The following is an 18,693-nucleotide window of genomic DNA, read 5'->3' on the forward strand; positions in this document are numbered from 1 at the left end:
ATTGTTTTTGCCCTGTCTGTCTGTTGGTCTGTCTGTTGGTCTGTTTGCGCCAATTTTAACATTTTGTAATAACTTTTGCTATATTGAAGATAGCAACTTCATATTTGGCATGCATGTGTATCCTATGAAGCTGCACATTTTGAGTGGTGAAAGGTCAAGGTCATCCTTCAAGGTCAGAGGTCAAATATATGTGGCCAAAATCGCTCATTTTATGAATACTTTTGCAATATTGAAGATAGCAACTTGATATTTGGCATGCATGTGTATCTTATGGAGCTGCACATTTTGAGTGTTGAAAGGTCAAGGTCAAGGTCATCCTTCAAGGTCAGAGGTCAAATATATGTGGCCAAAATCGCTTATTTTATTAATACTTTTGCAATATTGAAGATAGCAACTTTATATTTGGCATGCATGTGTATCTCATGGAGCTGCACATTTTGAGTGGTGAAAGGTCAAGGTCATCCTTCAAGGTCAGAGGTCAAATATATGTGGCCAAAATCGCTTATTTTATGAATACTTTTGCAATATTGAAGATAGCAACTTGATATTTGGCATGCATGTGTATATTATGGAGCTGCACATTTTGAGTGGTGAAAGGTCAAGGTCATCCTTCACAAGGTCAAGGTCATCCTTCACAAGGTCAAGGTCATATATAGGGGGACATTGTGTTTCACAAACACATCTTGTTTAATATTGAAGCTAGCAACTTGATATTTGGCATGCATGTGTATCTCATGGAGCTGCACATTTTGAGTGGTGAAAGGTCAAGGTCATCCATCAATGTCAAAGGTAAAAAAACAAAATCCAAGGGAAGTAATAAGCTTTAAAGGGAGATGATTTCTATACCTGCCAAATGATACATGTAACTACAAATTTTATTTCAAAGCGGCGCAGTAGGGGGCATTGTGTTTCTGATGAACACATCTCTTGTTATTTCTAATATAAAACAGTAATGGTTGGGTACTGCATGTTTTGTGTGTTTGATATAGGATGATGTGCACACTGCAGAGACCTGTATGAGAGCCTTTCTGCCTACATTCAAGGATACAAACAGACTTCTCACCTACTGCAAAGCTCGCGTGAGTGATCATCTAGCATTTGGTTTATATATTATTAACCAGGTTTTCTGAAGGAAAAAACTGGTTATTAGATAGGCGGGTTGCCGGGCGGGCGGAACAAGCTTGTCCGGGCCATAACTATGTCATTCATGGTGAGATTTTAAAATCATTTGGCACGTTTGTTCACCATTATTGGACGGTGTGTCACGAGTAAGAATTACGTTGATATCTCCAAGGTCACACTTTGAGTTAAAAACCTGGTTTTGTGACAATTTTGTCCCTTGTTATAGTTAAAAGGTTGATATAGTGGTATTAATTAAACAATTATTTATAAACCAGGTTTTCAACAAAGTAACTGGGTAAATGGGTTGAACAGTTTTCATTGAACAATACTTATACAACTTTGGATATAGCAAGTTTGCATGGAGAACTAGCTTGGGATTTTATTTGGGGCTTGTTAGGTAAGGGTTATGGACGCTGTTAGTATAAATAGAGAAACGGTATCTGCTCAATAACCAAAGTTTGGATTAAGGTATTGGACATTAAGTTAGTGTGTAGATAGCTTACATAAAGACCTTGCTTGGCATTGCATTTAGGGCCAGGCGGGTTAAGTATGTGCACTTAAAGTGCTAATTAACTTCCTAGATTGGTAATGTTGACATATAAAAACTAAGTTAGTTACCTTACCCGCATATGGCTGAAATACTCTTTAAAACTGTGTTTTTCTTACAGCTGGACAAGTGTTCAAGTTCTAAAGAAGTTGCAGTAACGGAAAAACAGCCGAATTTGTATAGTAAGGTAGGTTCAGTAGATGCTGTGTGAATTATAGTGGGTGGTATTGTATTAGAATGTTTTAATAGCTATATGACCTTTAAAATTAAATTCTTTTGATTTTGTTATTTTTGAGCCATTTTTTCTGAATTTTAGTGGCCGCGGCCATTCAAAATGGCAGAAGTGCGTATACTTTTTCCCTTGTCCATGTGTGTGTGTTTTTGTATCCTACTGATTGAGTTCTTGTACATGTGATTTGTAAATTGAGGGCACGAATGATCATCATATCAAGGCATGTCGCATGCAACAACCATATCACTTGATTCCAGGTAAAGGTCAAATTTAACACAGAGTGTGTATGAATACTTTATATGTCCAATAACTTTGTATTACATAGTGGTATTTCCAAATAGATTGGTGCAAATAATCATAATGTCTGGGCAATGTGTGACTGTCTTGTGAAACAATCATGTTGGTTGTTTCAAGGTCCAGGTCATAGTGGACACGTGAAGTTCGTGCATATTCCTTGTATGGTCATAACGATTGTTGATGTTCATGTGATGGCAGTTCAATTTCCTATAGTGCATTTGCAACATTTTCATCATTTCAAGACAACATGTTCTTTGCACCAACTATGGTGCTTAATTAAAAGTCAATGTCACAATTGTGAAATAAGTGTTATGTGAAGCAACAGTTACAACAGAGTGGTATACTCATGCTGTATGAACTGATCACATTGTGTGTCACACAACACATGTTTCTGAGTTTATTATACCCCCACAAAGGAAGTTTAGGGGGTATATTGGAGTGAACTTGTTTGTCGGTTGGTCGGTCTGTCTGGTCTGTCTGTCGGACGGTCCGTATTAAGTGTCCGCTCTCTAATGATCCCCCGCCATAGGCGGAAGGATATTGTTTTGGTGTTTTCCGTCTGTCTTTCCGTCCTGTTGTGTCCGGAGCCATATGTTGGAAGTGCTTTGGCAGATTTCTTTGAAACTTGGTATGAGTATATATATGGCTAAGAGGATGATGCACGCCAAATGGCTTTGTACACCATCTGTTTATAACAGAGTTATTGCCCTTTGTATCTTGTATCTTGAAAAAATGCTTTTTTGTGTCCGGGGCCATATCTTGATATGATATATAAATAAGAGGATGATGCACGCCAAATGGCATTGTACACCATTGAATAATAAAGGAGTTTTGGCACTTTGTATCTTGAAAAAATGCTTTTTGTGTGTGGCTGGAGCCATATCTTGGAAGTGCTTTGACGGATTTTATTCAAACTTGGTATGAGTATATATATGGATAAGAGGATTATGCACATGGGCGTTGTCCATCCATTCAGAAAACTTTTGTGTCCAGATGTATATTGGCGGGGGATATCAATTCAATGAATTTGCTTGTTTTAGTTGTTTTCATCCGATCTTCACCAAACTTAGTCAGAAGTTTTATCTAGATGATGACTAGGTCAAGTTTGAATATGGGTCATGCCGGGTCAAAAACTAGGTTGTGGGGTCACTTAGTGCGTTTTAAACATTCAGCATGTTGTCCACTCTCTAATTCAAGTAGTTTTCATCCAATCTTCACCAAATGTCAATGGGGCATGTGGGGGTGTTCGTCAGGTCTGTGACAAAGCTCTAGTTTTTATGCCCCCGAAGGAGGGCATATAGTGATCAGACCCTCTGTCCGTCTGTCTTTCCGTCACCTTTTGCATTTAGGTTTCGCATTTAGGTTTCGAAAATAATCATAACTTCTATGTGAATTCAGATAGCAACTTGATGTTTGAGTGATGAAATGATAAGGTCAAGGTCATCCTTCAAGGTCAAATGTCAAATATATGGCTTCAAAGCATCCCAGAAGGGGGCATTGTGTTTCTGACAAACACATCTCTCGTTTAATTAATAAAAATGCCCAGTCTAAATTTAATAGTGATATTGGCAGGAAATCACTGCAAAACACATATACAGTTACTCTGGTGAGATAATGCATGCACAAAAATCAATGGTGGGGATTATCAAAACTTTTCATTTCTGATGTCACCTAAGTATCATCATTGGTTCACAGGAGCCGAATTTCAGTGGTATGTGATAGAGGCAAAATGACTAAGGGCTGTATGTAAGTTTAAAAAAATAAAAAAATAAATATTTTTCTGTATTTATTTGGACAAAGAAGATAGCTATATATATGTATTTAATAGTTGCTGGAGATCAAGAGAAGACTGCTGACATTCAAGTTGGCCTATGGAGAACACAGCTTTACGTATGTATAATATAAGGCTCATTTGTCTTAGCTGTATAAACAAGTATGCATTGCTCTAGGAAAATGGGGCTTAATGCATGTGGGTAAAGATTTGTCCTAAATCAGCCTGTGAAGTCTGCACAGTAATCAGCGACAACGCTTTCAACTTCAAAGAAACTCTTTTGTTTTAACGAAGTCTCTGATAAACGAAAGTCCAGTTAAGGTGGAAAGTGATGTCCCTGTTTAGCCTGTGCAGTCCCCACAGGCTAATCTGGGATGATACTTTATGCACATGCTTTAAATCAAGTTGTCCCAGATAGAGGCTCAAATGTAGATTGTTGATCGCAATACAGCCATTGTTGACAATCGGAACGCTTTTATAAACAACAGCATCTAAAGTGTGATTGTAGGGAAACAGCTGAATTTACTTGTATATTATACAGAGTAATTAAGGTACTGATTAAAAATAGCGCAAGAAGGCACGTCTTGAAGTAGTAGACCAGTTTTGCTCCAAATCCTGCTTTAGTACAGTTGCCTCGTTAAAATTTTCGGTCTTACATTTACATGTATGTGAGGATTGAGGCTGGCTTGGACAGTCTGCTTATTTTGATGGTAGTAATCTATATGTATGTGAGGATTGAGGCTGGCTTGGACAGTCTGCTTATTTTGATGGTAGTAATCTATATGTATGTGAGGATTGAGGCTGCCTTGGACAGTCTGCTTATTTTGATGGTAGTAATCTATATGTATGTGAGGATTAAGTCTGGCTTGGACAGTCTGCTTGTTTTGATGGTAGTAATCTATATGTATGTGAGGATTGAGGCTGGCTTGGACAGTCTGCTTATTTTGATGGTAGTAATTTATATGAGCCTCGCTCTGCCACAACGGGGTTTCATGTGCACTCATAAACTTAGAGTTTTACGAAGAAGAGACTTCCTTCAAACGAAAAATACCTTAATTGTGGAATGCACAGGCTGATCTGGCGTGACACTTTATGCACATGCATTAAGCTTTGTTTTCTCAAGAGCTCTGTGCTCATATCTAGGTGTGCCCTGTTTCAGTGGAGACCTGTGGCAGCAGTTCATCCATGCAGACATCATGAAGGAGGCTCTTGGGCTACTGGAACAGGGGCAGTTCCCTCCTGCCTTCATCATCTGGAACAGGCACCAGGTAGGCAGGCACAGACAGTACAAGAACAGGGGCAGTTCCCTCATGCCTTCATCATCTGGAACAGGCACCAGGTAGGCAGGCACAGACAGTACAAGAACAGGGGCAGTTCCCTCCTGCCTTCATCATCTGGAACAGGCACCAGGTAGGCAGGCACAGACAGTACAAGAACAGGGGCAGTTCCCTCCTGCCTTCATCATCTGGAACAGGCACCAGGTAGGCAGGCACAGACAGTACAAGAACAGGGGCAGTTCCCTCCTGCCTTCATCATCTGGAACAGGCACCAGGTAGGCAGACACAGACAGTACAAGAACAGGGGCAGTTCCCTCTTGCCTTCATCATCTGGGACAGGCACCAGGTAGGCAGGCACAGACAGTACACGAACAGGGGCAGTTCCCTAGTGCCTTCATCATCTGGAACAGGCACCAGGTAGGCAGGCACAGACAGTACACGAACAGGGGCAGTTCCCTAGTGCCTTCATCATCTGGAACAGGCACCAGGTAGGCAGACACAGACAGTACACGAACAGGGGCAGTTCCCTAGTGCCTTCATCATCTGGAACAGGCACCAGGTAGGCAGGCACAGACAGTACACGAACAGGGGCAGTTCCCTAGTGCCTTCATTATCTGGAACAGGCACCAGGTAGGCAGGCACAGACAGTACACGAACAGGGGCAGTTCCCTAGTGCCTTCATCATCTGGAACAGGCACCAAGTAGGCAGGCACAGACAGTACAAAACGCCACAGGGACAGCCCAGAATGGTATGAGTGCAAGACATTATTTTCACATACAGTGATCCATTTATTCCTAAGTTATGTCCCCTTGAACTTGAAAATGTACTCCAGATGAAGTATCAATGTGCAAGACTATTTTCATGCCCTGTTATCCACACAGGTCTGAGTTATGTGCCCTTAAACTCAGCAATTTTATAAAAAAATCATTAATTGTAGTAACTTTATTAAGCTATGTACTTACTCATTATAACATTTAAACAGGAAATGCCATCATTATGATATTAAGATCTGGAAGACTCATTCATGAGTAATGTGCCATTGAACTTAGACATGGTCATGGTTGCTATGTAACATAGGTTTGTGGAGTTTACTTAGTGCCAATTTGTCAAGCCATTGACTTTTTAACTATAATATGTCATCACAATGGTGTGAACCTACGCAAGAAACAATTCTCCAACATAGTTATCCAATTATTCCTAAGTAACATGCCCTTGAACTTTGCAATTGACATGGCTGCCATCTCAAATATTCTAGGTTTGATGAGCTGCATTCCCAAGGGATAAAATGGAAACTTGAAGCATGTTATCAAATTATAATAAAGTGTGCATGTGCAGGACAGAATTTTTACATCTAGTCATCGACATATTCCTTGATTTCATTGCTGTGACACAGTAATTTTAGGATATAAGTCACTTTTGCCGTTATTTAGGAAATGTCCTTTCACCTGTTCATAAAGAATGTCATGTTCTTTTTTAGGTCTATTAATTCTCTCAGTCGCGTATCTTGAACAATTAGCCAGCATGTTTTATTATTCCTCCTTTGAAGAAATTAGTAGTGCTATGCACTTGACGGTCATATACAAATGTATGCTGGTTTGGCTTGAAGGTATGATGACCCCTATTAATGTTCAGATCAAGAGATCAAATAAATAGCTTTAAGAATATTGTAATATTTAACAATTTCTTACCAATTACACATTTGTATGACTTTGGTGCAAGTATCTTGTTTTGGTGAGTTATAAACTTGGTCATTTGTACAATGTCTGACATGACAGAAAGGGTCATTTTTGGGCATTGTAAATCTTGGTCACTCCATGTTTTCTCCAGTGAAACATTTCAGCTGAACATTTAAGTGACAAGTGAAATTTGTATCTGCTGTCTACCATAAGTTATTTATTTCATGTAAAAACGACGATTAAGAACTTAAAATACTATTTCCTCTGTAAGAAATATGTTTAATTATGTTAACATATGAAAGTCCTTGATGGGACAGGAATATATATTTAAATACTTGATGCTTGGTACCGACATGTCATACTTACCATGGGTTGCACTATGTTGCCTCCAGTGTAACTGGTCTGCCGAGAGGATGAGTGGCCCCCTGATCCAGAAGATCCTGTCTCTGCTACACTTCCACAAGGTGCCCTCGTCAGACCTGCAGGACTATCTCAGCTCGGGGCTCATCCCTGCAGTGGTCCGCCTTGCCCCACATACACTGGTACGTAGTGAAGATTGGAGTCTAAATCTGGGAAAACTGGGCTTTATACATTTGCGTAAAGTGTCGTCCCAGATAGGCCTGTACAGTCAACAAAGGTTAAACATGGATGACACTTTCCACATAAACTGAGTTTTTGTTTAGAAGAGACCAACTTTAAACCAAAAATTCCATAAAAGCAAAAAGTGTCTTCCCCCATTAGCCTGCCCTATGGACTGCACAGGCTAATTTGTGATGACACTCTACGCACATACATTTAGCCCAGTTTTCCCAAAACAAGGCTCATTTATTGCTTTAGGTGCGCTTTTTGTATGAAGACATGCATCTTGATGTGGGAGGCTTTTCGTGTTTGTTCTGTCGTGTCTTCCAGTCTGGGAAAAATTAAGTAGATTTTAAAGTTCTGTATAGCATCAACATGTTGTTAAGGCATTTGGTGCTTATGACAATCCCTATGCAGCACACATATCATCTAACCTTGAATTGATTTGGAATTTTAACTAATCATACAAATAGGATTTGTATTGGTTTGTAAATTGTACCATTTTGTCTACAACCAAAGCCGCTTGCTATAAAACATGGATGGAAACTAAGGTTTTACAATTGGTTGCCCACTTGGTTGACCATCTTTAGTATTTAGGTGTCCCAGTTAAAGACTACCGGCCCAGTACATGTAGTTACATGTGTTTCTTATACTTTTTGTCCCCTACTGGTGAAACCGGAGGGGACTTTGGTTTGGGCTCTGTGTGTCAGTCTGTCTGTCTGTCTGTCTGTCAGTCCGTCACACTTTTCTGGATCCTGCGATAACTTAAAAAATATTCTTCATATTTTTTCATGAAACTTGAAACATGGACAGATGGCAATATGGAGATTATGCACGTCAATTCATTTTGTTCCTACGTCAAAAATTGTGGTTGCTATGGCAACAAATGTAAAAAAACAATACTGACAATGGTGGAGTTTCACCGGTAGGGGACCGTATAGCTTGACAATCTTGTTTAAAATAAAATAATAGATAACCAAACAAAAGCATTGCTAACATGACACACTTTCTGTGTATTCTGTCTTATTAATAATATGAGTCTGAGTTGAATCATTTCTTTGGCCTTGATAAATGAATATTATGAAACTCTTTATTAATCCACTGTCTCCATTTTTATTAAATGTTTAATTGCATTGAATTGTTTCAAGCTTAAACAAGCTAGTTGCCCGGCTGGACTATTAACTTTTGAGTCATAGTTGCCCAGGCCAAAATCTACTGATCCGGGGCAAACGGGCAACCACTTATTTCCATCCCTGCAAAACATGGATACTTACATAGTTATACCCCCACAAAACAAAGTTTAGGGGGGTATATAGGAGTGAGCTTGTCTGTCTGTCGGTCTGTTTGTCTGTCATTCTGTATTAAGTGTCTGCTCTTTAATTCAAGTTGTTTTCATCCGATCTTCACCAAACTTAGTTTGATGTTGTATATAGATGATAACTTGGTCAAGTTCGAATATGGGTCATGCCAGGTCAAAAACTAGGTCACTGGGGTCTTTTAGTGCGTTTTAAAACATTGAGCATGGTGTCCTTGCTCTAATTCAAGTAGTTTTCATCCGAGCTTCACCAAACTTGGTCAGAAGTTGTATCTAAATAATGTATAGGTCAAGTTCGAACAAGGGCCATGCCAGGTCAAAAACTAGGTCACGGGGTCACTTAGTGCGTTTTAAACATGGAGCATGGTGTCTGCTCTCTAATTAAAGAAGTTTTCATCCGAGCTTCACCAAAGTTAGTCAGAAGTTTTATCTAGATGATGTATAGGTCAAGTTTGAACATGGGTCATGCCAGGTCAAAAACTAGGTCATGGGGTCACTTAGTGCGTTTTAAACATTGAGCATGGTGTCTGCTGTTTTTTTGTGAAGACAGCATGCAAAATATTCTGTGTCAATGCGGCATGTGAAGGTATTCGTCACGTCTGTGGCAAAGCTCTAGTTTTTGCTGATGAAAATTGATACAAACCACTCCTTGACCTTGAACTTATTTCACTAAAAATAATTTGAATATGCTGTTTCTTGGTTGAATTGATTTTTCTGTTGTGTAAAGCAGTTTCACCATGTGCTATCACACTTAAACACTTAATATAGTTGCAGCTTAGGTCTATCTTAAACAAACCCTTATAATCTAGGGCTTTTCTAATTGTGTGAATATCAACTGTGAAATAGGGAATTTTCACATCAATGTATTACTCTTAATTGGGAAACATAATTAATTATTTGATTTATAAATATTGAATTGTTGAGGATAAACTTTCATAAAACAGTAAATTCCAAACATAACATATCAATAAAATGGATTTTGCAGCTTAAAACACTTTATTTCTAGACTGATCATCTCAAATAATAATAAGAAGTTAGACTATGAATGGTTAATTTTACACTGGAATTGGGAAAAAATACTTTTTGCCATTAAGAATAAGACAAGGAAAGCCGCACTCGACTGACTCTGACCTGATTCAACAAAAAAAAGACTCAAAATATTTTAAACTGTCCATGACATGTTATGCACATTTTACTATTTAGTTTAGCATCAAGGCCCCTTGCTTCCATTCTTTGGTACTCCGACAATTGTTGCTTATGACTTTATCTAATCCACATATATCATCAAACTCCACTACATAAATTTATCGTAAATTTGCCATTTTGATCATACCAATGTCACGAAATCAGGGCTCAACATTAACAGTTGTCCTATTGCCCCTGGCAAGTAAAAGTTGGGTCCGGGCAAGTTATTAGCTCGGCTGTTTTCGAAGAAAACCCGAGTTATGGTCATAGCCAGCTTGCCGTCCGTAGGGGTCGTGCTAAAACTTTAACATTGGCTCTAAAATCAAAGTGCTTCCACCTACAACTTTGAAACTTCATATGTAGATGCACCTTCATGAGTTCTACATGCCACACCCATTTTTTGGGTCACTAGGTCAAAGGTCAAGGTCACTGTGACCTCTAATATAAAACTTTAACATAGGCTCTAACGTCAAAGTGCTTCCACCTTCAACTTTGAAACTTCATATGTAGATGCACCTTGATGAGTTCTACACGCCACACCCATTTTTGGGTCACTAGGTCAAGGTCAATTTCACTGACCTCTTATATAAAACTTTAACATAGGCTCTAAAATCGAAGTGCTTCCACCTACAACTTTGAAACTTCATATGTAGATGCACCTTGATGAGTTCTACACGCCACACCCATTTTTGGGTCACTAGGTCAAAGGTCAAGGTCACCGTGACCTCTAAAATAAAAAATAAAAATTCTGACAAGTTTTCGCAGCCGAGCATGGCACCGGTTATGCGGTGCTCTTGTTTTATAATCTAGTTGTCCGCCCTGGCAAGTGCAAAAAAGAACAAAGAGCATTAAATTTAGACATTAATTGCTGTAATAATTTTGTTAAATGTGCAAAAATAAAAAAGGTTTTGTGGTGTATCAATTTGATCTTTATTAAAAAAAATATGAGGTTTATAGTTAATGTGATTTTTCATGTTTGGGCAAGTGGCTTTACATTCAAGGCAAGTAGATCTGAAAACTTGCCCGGCAGGGCAAGTTGGTTTTTAAGGTAAATGTTGAGCCCTGGAAATGCCATTTGCTGGTATTTCGGTTTATAAAACACTGATTATTGTGTTTCCTTTGAGAAAGAGGAACATAATTCACATCCCATTGTATCAGTATTCTGTTTATTGCTTTCCATATTGTTTTTCCCTTTGAGTTAACTATTTTATTTTTATGGAATCAACATCTTTCAAGTATATGTGTATGCTATTATTGTTTTGAACTTATTTTTCCATTTTGCTATTTTTGTGATATTAGGTTTATCAGTAGTATTTATTTTTTAATGACTAACAAAAATTGTTTGAAATGAATATATGTAACACTATTGATTGATTGACATATGTTTCAGATTGACATCATTGATTTTGTGATTGAGATAGCTAAGAGCATGGAGACCAAGGATAAAGTAAGAACAGTTTAACACTAAGCCTATACATGGTATAACTTACTGTGTGATTGTGTAAAAACAACTAAAATAACAAAAACAAGTGTATAATATATTTATATAGGCGGAGAGTGTTGTTCCTGATTAGCCTGTGTGTTAAATGCATGTGCGTAAAGTGTGGTCAGCACAGGCTAATCAGGGACTGCTGTTTCCGCCTAAACTGTTTTTTTGCGTTAGGAGGCTTTCTTTTAAAGAAAAATATCATAAAAGCGGTAAGTTTCATCCCTGATTAGCCTGTGTTGACTGCACAGGCTTATCTTTGACAACACATTATGTACATGCATTAAATCCCCTTTTTACTGATTGCCGCTCATATTTATATAATCCATGACATTGCCATACAAATGGTGTTGTCGTACATTAAGTATTTGTTGGGTCATTTTGATATGTACAGACAAAAGTATTTTTTGTTGAATCATAATAAAACTAGAGAAGAATACTTGTGCTTTAAAATGTGCTGTCTGCATAATTGCTGCAACAATAACACATTAGTTACGTCCCATTAGGCAGCAAATGTCACTTGTATGCAAACACTCTGATCTGACATTTACCCTCTGTAACATGATTGTGCTGCCATAATAGGATCACTGGCCCCTGAATGCGATAGGCTTTGCCAGCAAGCTACATGCCCAACTGCAGGACGCCACGTCGCCTATGACGGAGGAGGACACTTGCATGGCTGAGGACAGCGCACACAAGGTACGGGCTATTGTGTTGTCAGACACTGTTACTTTTTATCCCCCGCCATAGGCGGAGGGATATTGTTTTGGCGTTGTCCGTCCGTCTTTCCGTCCGTCCGGCACTTTTGTGTCCAGAGCCATATCTTGGCGGATTTCATTGAAACTTGGTATTAGTATATATATGGATAAGAGGATGATGCATGCCAAATGGCTTTGTACACCATCTGTTAATAACGGAGTTATGGCCCTTTCAGGCTGTCAAGCGGTCATACTTTTTCCTACTTTTTCCTACTATTTCCTACTTTTTCATCAGGATCCTACTTTTTCCTATTTTTTTACCAAATCTTCCTACTATTCCTACTTTTTCATTTTCAATGGAGAATATTTTTTTTTTAAAGAGTTTACTAAGTAAACTTGCAGGATGAATGAATCTATGGCATGACTGTATCCCTGTTAATGTGCATTCATCTAGATGAGACCTGACAACCCATGCTGACTGTCTGCTAGCACCTCTTCAGGAGCATAAATATTTATTTCTTATGTAACTTTTAAAATTATTGACAATTTTTTTTTTAAAGTAACAATAGTGCCTTGTTTACTTCCTTAGCATTTGTACACTGCAGACTTCACTACCTTACACAGTTCCCAGTGATGCAAGAGCTGAGGGAACCCATTGTTTATTCCAGTTTTATTTTGTTTCCATTGACAACAATTTGACCAAACCTTATGCATGTTTACATGATATTGCTGTTTGGAATGTAGAGATATAGAGATACATGCATTGTATGAGTGGTTATGTAATATGGAATTTATTACACAAGTTATTGGAAAAAAGATAAAACTGATGCTTTGCCGAGTTTTCATCATTTACAAATATAATGTAATAAATTCTGTATTACATGACAACGGATATGATGTTCTATTGATATCATAGGTACATCATGTTTAGTAATTAAAGATAAATGCACAGAGCCTAAATGCCCTGATACATTTTTATGCTCCCGGTAGGGTGGCATATTGCAGTTGTACTGTCGGTCCGTTTGTCTGTCTGTCTGTGTGTGTGTGTCCGTCCGAAAACTTTAATATGGGCCATAACTTTTGCAATATTGAAGATAGCAACTTGATATTTGGCATGCATGTGTATCTCATGAAGCTGCACATTTTGAGTGGTGAAAGGTGAAGGTCGTCCTTCAAGGTCAAAAGTTAAAAAATACAATCCAAGGGAAGTAATAAGCTTTAAAAGGGAGATAATTTCTAAACCTGCCAAATGATATATTGAAATTTTATTTCAAAGCTGCGCAATAGTGGGCATTGTGTTTGGGACAAACACAATTCTTGTCTAATGATGCCATAGCTAGTGAGGTAACTTCAAGGTGTTAAAGCGAAGTATTAAAATTATTAAACGGCATTATTACACTCCCGCAAAGTCATCAATAATGTAAAAGCCATTACTTGAAACTGGAATAAACAATGTAGTGCAACTGTTTCATTGCCCAATCAATGCTGTCATAAAAGATGTCAGGTGATAAGGTCCTATCTCCAGTTGCATAATCTGCTCTGCAATGACCAGTCATTTTGAATGTAACTTAAGTCATTATAACTGCACCCTATTGTCAATTTAAAGGTTTCACAATGTAGCTGTAGCAGAGCATTTACACTGCTTTATATACTAGTATTAATCTTGTACAACAAGTTGGTGTATCACTAAATAAATTTGGTCTTCTGCTTAAGGATATAACATGCACAATATAATTACCATTTTTATATCGATACACAGAAGACCTCTAACCACTTATTTGATGATACACCAAAATGAACAGCATCTAATTACATGTATACTTCTTTATCAGGGTAGCTTTGCTTGAAACTTAATTATCATAGATACACTATAAGTGCTAAAATTCCTAGTGGGAAAACAAAGTTTAACCCTTCATGGATGGAGAAGTTGGACAACAGTGGAAAAACACATGGTGCAAGAGAGATACCGGCAATGAGTTTGCAAGATATTGTACTGTCTGAATGAAGTCCATCTTGTAGTAATTCTGGTGCTAATCAACTTATAAGTCATGCAGATGGATAAAAACACAAGGGAAACATGAAATACATGCATGATAATTCACAAAAGCGTTTGTTTGGAAGTGCCCAAAAGCCAAGCAGCTCTCAGGGTTGTGGGGATAAATCTATCTGTATGCAAGTACATCCATCACACAAGGAACAGGTACAAAAGGCTGAAATCTTCTGGGCCCTTAAGGTAGCTTCAAGTGGGTATCCATACAGAACATGTGATGGCACTCCTGCTCTGTTTTAAGCTATGTTTCCTGGACCTGTGTCTAAAAAATAAGTATAATGTATTCCTACTTTTAAGGGAAAAGTTCCTACTTTTTCCTACTTTTTTCCTACTTTTCTTGCAAAAGTAGTTCCTATTTTTTCCTACTTTTTGAAAAAAGGTCACTTGACAGCCTGCCCTTTGTATCTTGAATAAATGCTTTTTTGAGTGTCAAATATAACACTTTTTTGTGTCCAGAAGCATATTGGCGGGGGATATCAGTTTAACGAATTTGCTTGTTTGTACAGGTTTGGCTGGATCTGCAGTAAACACTTACATTTGTATTTCCCCGATTTAAGGCTGATTAAGAAACATGGCCTTCCTAAACAGAATTGTGAACATTTCATGGGGGGTGCTTACATGTCTCCAAACATCTTGTGTTTTGTAGTGTATAGACTTGTTTGTGCATTAAGAAATGTTTATAAATACCTTTGGAGGTAAGGGTTTAGCAAATGTTTGGATGGTCTCAGAAAGTTTCAGATAAGCTTCGTATACAATTGTTATAGCATCTCTTACTTCTCAAAAAAGGTACACATGTGTGTATTTTATTGGTTGGAGTATGGAAAGTATTGCTTATGAGCTCCTTTGCATCCTTTAATGTGTAACAGTTAGTTGTTTGCACTCATTATACAAATGTATTCCCAATTTCAAAATATTTTATGTTTTATTTGTTTGCCAGACCCAGGTGAATGCAGAGGAAATTCTGAGTCCTCTTGCCACCCTGATAGTGAAACTGCGCCAGCTTGACAACGTCATTCACAAGTACAAGTGTCGTCTGTCCCTCTCACAGTTCCTCAAGGTACTTTGCCCCACAACCCTTCATTAAAATCAAAGTTTTTGCAACATGACTACCAAGTGCACAGAAAATACACTTGAAATTATAATCAACAATTGTTTTTAGCTCACCTAAGTGCATTGTCGAGGAAGTTTTTCCCAATTATGTTTTGGCCAATTTTTTTAAATGAATGATAAAACTTGGTAAGGCCATTTGTCACCATGATCTCTCAGCCGAGTGTTGAACTGGGTCTTGTGGGTCACAAATTAGGTCACTCGAGCCAGCTTTTTCATGAAATGTTCTTTCCTCCTATGTTTGTGTTGCTGATTTTTCTACGAAAATGGGTCTTTACAATTTATCTACACATCCACTTCTCTCTTATTTGTATGAAATTCCAAATACATTGCTCGTAAAATACTGTAAGAGATATAAATTTTGAAACTGATTCTGGAAACTTGGAAGTCTTATATTTCTTTTTGTAAAGTTTGAAAGCTTTTCCACATTTTTAGAGTAACATACTTCTTATCTTCAGGAAACAGAGGAGTCTATTGTGTTTCGCATGCTGGACAAAGTTGTTGCCCTTGAGTTGATCAGTCAGACACTGGAAAGGCAGATACGTCCGTACATTGCTGAACATGGCTTGAATCAGAACCAGATATTCTCCAAGTACATCATGGTACCGCAAAGTTAACTGTTTTGAAAGTGATATTGCTTTTAAATTACACTTTTGTCACTTACAATTATTTAAAAAGAAGTTTCGAAAAGGTATGGAAGAAGAGAAAAAGGAAGTGCATATCAGTGTTTCTTTATGCAAGGTGCTGAGTTATACATGATTTGCTCATGAAATTGAAAGAATAAGTTTCCATCTTATATAATTGGTCTATGAACGGATTGCTAATTCTATCTTGAATTGGCCTACACAAATTGGCTAGAGTGTGTTGACTAGAGTCTACTGGGCACTGTTTAAGTCTCTTTTTGTGTAGGCATCGTGATTTGTGCTTCTCAGCATAATATGATCTAATTTAAGCAAACAATTTAAATTCACCGCGTTTATGTGACGATGACTGGTTGATGGTTAAGTTAGCCAGCCGTAAATGTCCGTAGTTAGCTTAAAATACCTCTGACTGTGTTCGTCAATCTTCGTCATTTACGAGCATTTAAAAAAGTGGGTGAAAAACTGTTACATAAAGATATGAACTATCAAGCTTTAATGAGTGCGTGTTTCTGCTTGAAAATTATGTGCATTAGAATAATGATATCCTGCTAGTTTGTTGAAAGACAAAAGTGAAAGTATCACATCAAAATTGGTACAAACACAGACACAGGCATTTTTGGGCCATTTCCAATTGATATTTTTTTTAGAAAAGTAGCCGGCGCCTAGATTGTTTGTAACCGGTTTTAGCTGATAACATGTTTTTATATGCAGAATTTCTCCTTTAAGATCCACTTACACTAGCACAAGAATATGAGCATTGTTCTTCAAAAAAAGATCTTAATGCAAAAAGTCTAATCAGGGAAAGTTCTTTCCGCTTTCATAGATTTTTGTATTTTAAAGGAAGGCTCTTCTAAACATTCCAGTGCATTTGTAAAGTGTCATTTCTGATAAGGATAACCTGGGACAACACTTTTGCTCTGGCATTAAATAAGTAGATACTTTCTTTATGCCTTGTGTAGGACCTCTTGGAGCGTTACAGCCAGGTACAGAGTTTTGGAGCCGACATTGCCTGGGAGGCAAAGGCAGCAGCTGTCATGGACTGTATCTCTGACATTGAGGTAATACATGTGGTAACGAGTTTTATGATATATTGTACCTGTTAGTGTTATGTTCATATTTGCTGTTGAAAATTCTGATGTACACGCTGTGTTGGAAAAATCAGGAGCTGTGTTCACAAAACATTCTGGCATGGATTTGCAATTGCATTTTATATGGATTTTTATTGTTTGTCATCAATGATTTTGATTTAGTTTTCACAACAAAAATCAATTAAAAACTATAAAAAAGGATTTCAACAATCTGCTAACAATTTGGCCCATCTTCAGAACAAGCCATATTAAATCAATGCCATGAAAATCATTGTTCAGTTAAAACAAAGTTTAGATTGCTGTTACTCAATATCAATTGTTTGTTTTCAAGAAAATTGGTTTTCAAAGTCAATGAAAATTTTTGTGAACACTTGGTGAGGTTTAATGTATGTTTGTGAAATGGTGTCCCAATTCTTTTTCCGGGACACTTTAATTCCTACATAAAGTGCAACTTTTGTTTATAGGAGACACCATTTAATAAGACATAAATTCATTTAACACCATAAAAGGAAAAGTGTCGTTCCTGGACGATACAAGTCTTATTTGCACTTATTTCTAGATCTTATGATGCAGCTATAGAATGTGGTTAAATTCCTCCTATTATTATTAACTGTGTGTTTGACCTTCATTCCTAGCATTTAAGTTTATGTTTAAAAAATAATGATTCTTAATAAGCACTCTTCATACATAGGTATAATGATGTCACCAGGTTGATGCCTTACTTTAAAGTAATTTATTGGACCTTTTACAAAAACAGCAAAAATACGTTTCATTGTTGAAGGTAGTTTAAAAATTGCTCATATCTTATTTCAAAAATATATTAACATAATATGTACACATGTATCTAAATAATTAATGAGGGGGTCATGCTAACATTGCTTGTATGTGATTTCAGCAAAAGATCAATGGTGTGCTGGCTATCATCCAGTGGGCTCCCATCCCATGGAGTTCTCGGGTGGAGTCCATAGTGCAGAGTGGTCTGCAGCTTAAACACTGCAAGTAGGTCTCTCACCACAAATGTTTACGGTACTCATGGTCTGCAGCTTAAACACTGCAAGTAGGTCTCTCATCACAAATATATATACGGTACTCATGGTCTGCAGCTTAAACACTGCAAGTAGGTCTCTCACCACAACTGTATACGGTACTCATGGTCTGCAGCTGAAACACTGCAAGTAGGTCTCTCATCACAACTGTATACGGTACTCATGGTCTGCAGCCTAAACACTGCAAGTAGGTCTGTCACCACAACTGTATACGGTACTCATGGTCTGCAGCTGAAACACTGCAAGTAGGTCTCTCATCACAACGGTATACGGTACTCATGGTCTGCAGCTGAAACACTGCAAGTAGGTCTCTCATCACAACTGTATACGGTACTCATGGTCTGCAGCTTGAACACTGCAAGTAGGTCTCTCACCACAACTGTATACGCTACTCATGGTCTGCAGCTGAAACACTGCAAGTAGGTCTCTCATCACAACTGTATACGGTACTCATGGTCTGCAGCTTGAACACTGGAAGTAGGTCTCTCACCAAAACTGTATACGGTACTCATGGTCTGCAGCTGAAACACTGCAAGTAGGTCTCTCATCACAACTGTATACGGTACTCATGGTCT

The 18,693-nt window shown here is 37.9% G+C and overlaps 1 protein-coding gene across 1 annotated transcript in view; it reads left to right on the forward strand.

The window, feature by feature from the left end:
• LOC127871812 (kinetochore-associated protein 1-like) overlaps window positions 1–18,693 on the forward strand; it is a 191,347-nt gene that overhangs the window by 41,675 nt on the left and 130,979 nt on the right. The window contains exons 16-26 of the mRNA XM_052415014.1: window positions 990–1,079; window positions 1,791–1,856; window positions 4,027–4,088; window positions 5,129–5,237; window positions 7,316–7,465; window positions 11,393–11,449; window positions 12,071–12,187; window positions 15,174–15,293; window positions 15,802–15,945; window positions 16,944–17,042; window positions 17,968–18,071. Coding sequence (XP_052270974.1) covers window positions 990–1,079; window positions 1,791–1,856; window positions 4,027–4,088; window positions 5,129–5,237; window positions 7,316–7,465; window positions 11,393–11,449; window positions 12,071–12,187; window positions 15,174–15,293; window positions 15,802–15,945; window positions 16,944–17,042; window positions 17,968–18,071 — 1,118 coding nt within the window. The remainder of the gene's footprint in view (window positions 1–989; window positions 1,080–1,790; window positions 1,857–4,026; window positions 4,089–5,128; window positions 5,238–7,315; window positions 7,466–11,392; window positions 11,450–12,070; window positions 12,188–15,173; window positions 15,294–15,801; window positions 15,946–16,943; window positions 17,043–17,967; window positions 18,072–18,693) is intronic.

This window comes from Dreissena polymorpha, chromosome 3, assembly GCF_020536995.1.
Source record: "Dreissena polymorpha isolate Duluth1 chromosome 3, UMN_Dpol_1.0, whole genome shotgun sequence".
Classification (NCBI taxonomy): domain Eukaryota; kingdom Metazoa; phylum Mollusca; class Bivalvia; order Myida; family Dreissenidae; genus Dreissena; species Dreissena polymorpha.